The sequence below is a fragment of the Alligator sinensis genome, unplaced genomic scaffold (genome assembly GCF_000455745.1).
Source record: "Alligator sinensis unplaced genomic scaffold, ASM45574v1 scaffold946_1, whole genome shotgun sequence".
In the NCBI taxonomy this organism is placed as follows: domain Eukaryota; kingdom Metazoa; phylum Chordata; order Crocodylia; family Alligatoridae; genus Alligator; species Alligator sinensis.
In genome coordinates this window covers 159,837-166,598 of record NW_005842751.1, presented here as the reverse complement: position 1 = coordinate 166,598, position 6,762 = coordinate 159,837, and the positions used below count along the sequence as shown (strand labels likewise).

The 6,762-nt window shown below is 44.7% G+C and overlaps 1 protein-coding gene across 1 annotated transcript in view; it reads left to right on the top strand.

Annotated features, from left to right (window-relative positions):
- NECAB1 (N-terminal EF-hand calcium binding protein 1) overlaps positions 1–6,762 on the top strand; it is a 145,917-nt gene that overhangs the window by 121,708 nt on the left and 17,447 nt on the right. Inside the window, exons 7-8 of the mRNA XM_006034581.3 lie at positions 855–967; positions 5,498–5,574. Coding sequence (XP_006034643.1) covers positions 855–967; positions 5,498–5,574 — 190 coding nt within the window. The remainder of the gene's footprint in view (positions 1–854; positions 968–5,497; positions 5,575–6,762) is intronic.

The following is a 6,762-nucleotide window of genomic DNA, read 5'->3' as shown; positions in this document are numbered from 1 at the left end:
AGGAGGCAGGCACAGGCCAGCACTGCCGGCGGCCGCTGCTTAGCCTCCCGCGCGGGGCTGCTCTGGCAGTGCAGGGCATGGGCACGGGCTTGTGTTGGGGCGGGGGCAGGAGCACAGGCACTCCCGGACACGCATCCTCCCCGCCAGCGACCAGCATCCTCCCTGCCAGCGACTGGATGCAGACCCCCATCCTCAGCCGTGCAGGCTACATTATCAGGACGTGAACCGCCAAGGAGGCGGCTAGACGTAGAGTGCCTCTGGGCCGGGCTCCTCCTGCCTCCTGCCCAGCCTGGCTGTGGCAACCGCATGCCCTGCTGCCCCGGCCCGGCCCCAAGGCAACCCCAGCTCCGCGCGGGAACTTACCCCGTGCCTCCGTCCGGCCCGGCCCCGAGGCGCCCCCGGCTCCGCGTGGGAACTTACCTCATGCCTCCATCCACCACCCATGCAGGCAGGGCGCAGGCCATCCTGCAGCTCCCCTAGCCACGCGCCGAGGGCAAAGGGCAGAGCCAGAGGAGAAGTTGCACATGCTGTCCCCAGCTTGTCCCGTCAGGCACGGCTGAGGCAGCCCCGCACTGCGCCGCCCTCAGGGCAGCTGCGGCAGGACCCAGCTTACTGATGAGCCCGGCCCCGCGGGGGTAAGCAGTTCCCCTCCCCTGGCTGTTGGCTGGGGCCCACAGACCAGCCCTGCCTGCCTCACCGCTGCCCCGCCACCGCCGCCACCGCCGTGGAGCACAGAGCAGGTGCCTCGGGCCAGATAAAATGGCTTGGCGGGCTGCATGGCAGCCTGCGGGCCATATGTTGGACAAGCCTGCTTTAGAACATGAATTAATTATCTATTATCTATTTTTATTTAGACAGGGGCCAGCAAAGCCAGAAATACTCTCAATTCAGTGGACAGGAAAACGTTCAAATCGAAGACTTCAAAGGAATAACAGTTTATCACCAACCAGTCCTCATTTTAACACAGGTATTGTCATTTTACCTGTACTTAAAGCACGCACAAATGCACAGATACAAAAGCAGACAAGGTTCTTTGGGTAAATGTAATAACTTTTATTAGAGGAACTAAATAGTTTGAAAAATTGTTTGAATCAAACCTAAAAGCTCTTGTCACCCAAAGAGCAAGTTTTGTCCAAGGCACAACAGACTTTCTATGAAAACTTAAAAACAGAGATCACCTTCCCACCTACCCCCCCCTAGCCACCATGGACATTACCAGCTTATATACCAACATCCCACAGCAGGATGGCATCTAAGCCTGCCTTACATATCTACAAAAGAAAGATTACAACTCAGAGTACAGACCTAAAGATATCACTGAATATATACACTTCATCCTCACACACAATTTCATTTTCAAAAATCAACACTCTCCAGACCATGGATACAGCTATGGGCACCAAAATGGTCCCACAATATGCCAACATTTTTCTGAACCACGTGGAAGACTTCCTCAAGGACTGCACCACCAAACCCTTGCTATACTTAGGATATATCGATGACATCTTCATTATTTGGACTGAAAACCTGCCATCTCTGATTGATTTCCACCAGAAATTCTATAACCATCCCCACTCCATCAGACTGTCTCTTGAATACTCCAGCACCAACATTTCCTTTTTAGGCACTATGGTCACTATCCAGAATGGTAAAATACAAAGCACCACATACAAGAAACTCATGGACCAACATTCATATCTGCAAAGAACCAGCAATCACCCTAAACAGACAAAGAAAGCTGTAATATACAGCCAAGCCCTCCAATACCACTGAATTTGCACTGAGGAGAACACCTGTGATTGTCACCTCACAAATCTCAAAAGGGCTTTCACTCAACTAGGACACTTCTCCAGAGAGGTAGATTGTACTTTTGAAAAAGCCACCCGGATACCACATAAAGAATTGCTGCAGTGCAGAAAGAGAATCCCTGTGACTCTCACCATTAGTTATGATGTATTATCCCTCCCTGGAACCTACATGGAAAATCCTCAAACAGTTGTAACCCATTCTAGAAGAAGCCCCAATTCTTAAAGAGATCTTCCCAGAACCACCCATCCTAGCCTTTAAACAAGCACTAAACCTTGCCAGCCTCATCACCAGAAGCAAACTTCCTCGGCCCAAAACACACTGAATGGATCCAGACCATGCCATGACATGAAATGTAAAACCTGCCAACACATCTCCACCACCCCCACAATAATGACACTCCACAACAGAACTGTCACCATTCCTGGATCTTACACCTGCACCTCCAGAAATATTATATATCTCATCACTGTATTAATGCCCTGATGGAAAATATGTAGGAGAAACCAAACAACAACTGCGCACCAGAATAAATGCACACCGAAAATTTGTCAAAGATAAGAATACCTGTGAGGGCACATTTCTCACAAGATAATCACTCTCTCACCAATCTCTCAGTTCTGATCCTCAAAGGGAACTCACAAAACACCTTTTGCAGAAGAGCCTACAAACTTCACTTCATCAACCTACTGGATACAAAAAATCATGGACTAAATATAGACACTGGATTTATGGTACATTATAATCTGCCTGACATCTGATACCCTAGGTAACCTCTCTACTATTTACCAGCTATATCTTATCACCAGGTCTACATTTCCGTCCCCTACCCGCTACCTGTTCGTTGCACACCCATTGACAGCCTCAATTTGCATTTTCACTGTCTGACAATCTTGCATGCTGACCTCTGGCTTCTCTTCTATCCCGTCCAGGAAGAGCACAAAACAACTGCAGATGCTTCCTCAGCCTGAAAAAGAGCATTTGTACCCAAAAGCTTGCAAAGAAGAATTTTTCCAACTATTTCAGTTGGTCTAATAAAAGATATCGGATTTACCCAAAGAAACTTGTCTGCCTATGTCCTTAGATCAACATGGCTACAACCAACAACCCCACAGACACAAACACACCCAAGCAAAGCATCCATCTGTATTTTACAAGTGCAAATTAAAGTACCAAATTAACAGGAAATAATCTTCAATTTAATAAAGAGATTAATTAGCTTTAATAAATGTACTTAGCTCTACCTAGAAGAGCAGCAATAAATATACAGCTATTAGCCTAAGTTATCAGCGAAACTGGAAGTGCTGGTGGCTTTTCCATGCCGCTGCCGCGTACCCCCTGGGGCCTTCCAAAGTACCCCCAGGGGTACATGTACCCCTGGTTGAAAACCCCTGCCTAAATAAATAGAAATAAATATAAAGCTATAGATCCAAATTCCTTTCTGTAATAATTCTACTGTGACAGGCCCTGGGGTTATTGTTTTTGTGTAGTGAATTGACAGTTCCACGCAATATATTTTAAGTATGTTTACAGGCAGTGGAGAGTGGAAGAGATAGGTTTATAATCCAGAGAGAAAACGAAACCCCCAAAACTAAGTTTATGCTTCCTGCATAACTTACAGCAAGAGTGGGCAAAATGCAGCCCGGGGGCTGGATGCGGCCTGCCAGGCCATTCTATCTGGCCCACGGGACCCCTAAAAAATTTAGAAAATAAATATTAATCTGCCCTGGGCTGCCCATCATGTGGCCCTCGATGGCTTGCCAAAACTCAGTAAGCAGCACTCTGCCCGAAATAATTTCCTGCCCCTGACTTACAGCATTTATATGTCATGGCTGAGGCAAGTGAAAGCGTGTATGGGAGAGACAGAGAAAAAATAAACTTGCAGCACAGCAGATGTTACTTGACATGAAAATTAGAAATGACAATTTTGCCTGAGGAAAAAGAAACATTTTGAGAGAGCTCTGGTAACAGGAGTTTTGGAAGTGCTGGCTCTGTGCCAGAAAGGTGCAGGGAAGCAATCCTCAAGCTTGCTACAGGCCTCAAGACTATGACATCCATGTGAGTGGGACGCTATGGAGCATGATGAAGCAAAGATAGATGCAGCCTACTTCTCCCCACCTACACACTTTTTTCAGGTGATATGCCCCCACTTTTCCCTTGATGCCCCTTCCACTGTGCCCAAAAAAATGGTTCTGAGTTCCACTTAAGCAAGTTGTCTGCTGTTTCTCCTGAGCAGTAATACTTCAGTATGTTAGACTTCCCCACCACACTGCCCTGCAGTGCTAAGATTTTTGGATCAGCAAAAAATTTCTAGTTTGGCTTTGTTCACTTTTCAGGATAGGATCTCATGTAATGATGTTACTACATTTCTAATTCAGAGTGTACAGTGGAAAACCAGCTATACCTAAACTACATCCTGCCCAGTTACAGTATTACACTAAAGCAGTGTTAAAAACCTGAAAAATGCTAATGTTAAAAACAAATATAAAGCATTTTCTTACACTGATGTTCTAATGAACTTTGCTGGATGAACCTCTACTCTCTCCAGGATTCTTATTTGGCTTTGCACCCCTTCAAGGTTTCTTTTTCCTAAAGCAGAATTTCCCTTCTAATATCTTTACACTTACCTAGGAGATTTTGGCTTTGTTTCGAACTAGAATCCCTGTATATTTTTCCTTCTTCAGTATTTTATTACTAGCACTAATTCTGCTACATAATATGCGTAAGCAATGCCCACATTCTAAATTAGTCACATTAGAAACTACATTTTAATCCCATTTTTTCATCTCCACTACCTAAAAATATATAGTGACTAATGGGGGGCTTCTTTGTTTACAGTGGCAAAACAATGGGAAACATTACAGAAGATGCAAAATATTATTATATATCTCTAAGACAGTAACTCCGACATTATGGTCATTGATAGTCCACAAAGATTTGGGTGGTCACATGGTGTAGGCTCTCCTTATTTCCACCTGCATAAACGGAGTTAAAATATATTAAATATGTTTGTCAGATTACATTTCCATGTAAACAGCATGCCTGCTACAAGGAAATTATGAAGGGGAGTGGAGATGGTCTACATGATAGCAAATGTCCAACAGACAGTTTTTAAAAAGATGGTCAACATTAACAAAAAGTTAAGGCCTCCTTTTCTTAATTTGCCAGTCATTAAGCAAAGAGCTGGCAACCTTAAAGCTTTGATCATAGTGTCCAAATAGATTTCACGTATCCAGCTCAATGTGTATACAGACTTGTGTGTGTTTTTATTCTCTTCTCTTTTCTCTCCTTTTCCCTCTGTCATTGATATGCTGTGAGTTACGGAAAGGCTCAAATTAAAAAGCTTCATCCCAGCTCACCAGGCAGCTTGAGATTTGGTGTCCCAGCATGGTATCTAATGGAGTTGCAAAACACTGGAGTAATATAGAATGCAGTTTTAAAAAATCCTGAGGAATTTCTGCTGTAGCTTGTGAAAAATCCTGTCTTAGAAAACCACTGAAAAATGTTTCTCTCCACTAGTTTCACATAAATTAATACTACCTTAATCAATTGCACCCTTGTCTTCCTTCAAAATACAAAATAAGATACAAGCTAACGAAACATTCTTCTATTCTTATGAGTGTCAAAATAGATGCATTATATCTCAGCATTTAGTAGCAGTTTATAGTTCATTATTTATGTTTCACCAAAGGTTGGCCAGAAGACAACAACCAGTGGATGACCCAGATAAACAGACTCCAGAAACTGATTGACAGGCTGGAAAAGAAGGTGGGTATTTCTATTCATCTGCTCTCTCTCTCATTCTCAGTAAAGGTTTCTGAAACAATATTTGAACCATAAATCTTCCTCCTACCATGGCATATTCGCACTGCTGTTCTGACTAATGACAGCAAATAGAACATCAGCTAAGTGAGCTAAAACACATTTTTCTTTGATCTTGTTCATTCTTATTTAATGATTTCAGAAGACCATGCTCCACTAAGTATTCACAACTGTTCTTGCCCAAGTTGATATATGTAGATGCATGTCTCATATTGTACATGCATATTCTGTATTTGTGCAACACACACTGGATGTATACACACAATATACATTGATATATAAAACCCATGTTATTCTATGTCAGTTAAGGCTGTTCTAGATATAGTGCATCTGACACAGACAGTTATAGACAATATGGGGTAAAAAGAAGATACTGGGTAACATGGGGCCGCTGCAAGACACGCTAGGAAATCTGGTTGTCGCACCAGATAACAAAGCTAACGTATTTAACGATTTCTTTGCCTCCATTGTCCTGAGCCGGGATCGGGTCACCCCCCCCACCGGAACTACCATAGGCCCCAGGGGAGGTGCACCCAGGCCTAAGGTCAGTGAGGATCTAGTCAGGGAACTTCTGGAGGGACTGGACATATTTAAATCAGCTGGTCCTAATGATCTCCACCCCAGAGTGCTGAGGGAATTAGCAGAGGTCATTGCGGGACCCCTGGCATGGCTTTATGAGCACTCGTGGTGCTCTGGTGTGGTGCCAGAGGACTGGAAAAGGGCCAATGTGGTCCCCATTTTCAAAAAAGGGAGGAAGGAGGACCCAGGAAACTATAGGCCCATTAGTCTTACCTCGATCCTGGGTAAGCCTTTTGAGAGAATTATCCTGGCGTATGTCCACGAGGGGCCAGCAGGGGAGGTGATGCTTAGGGGCAACCAGCATGGGTTCATTAGAGGCAGGTCCTGTCAGACCAACCTGGTGGCCTTCTATGACCAGGTCACAAAATCCTTAGACGCAGGGGTAGCAGTGGACGTAGTCTTTCTGGACTTCAGGAAGGCCTTCGACACTGTCTCTCACCCCATTCTCATTAAAAAACTAGGGGATTGTGGTGTTGACACCTACACAGTCAGTTGGGTCACTAACTGGCTGGAGGGCCGCACCCAGAGAATGGTGATGAACAGGTCCTATCTGAC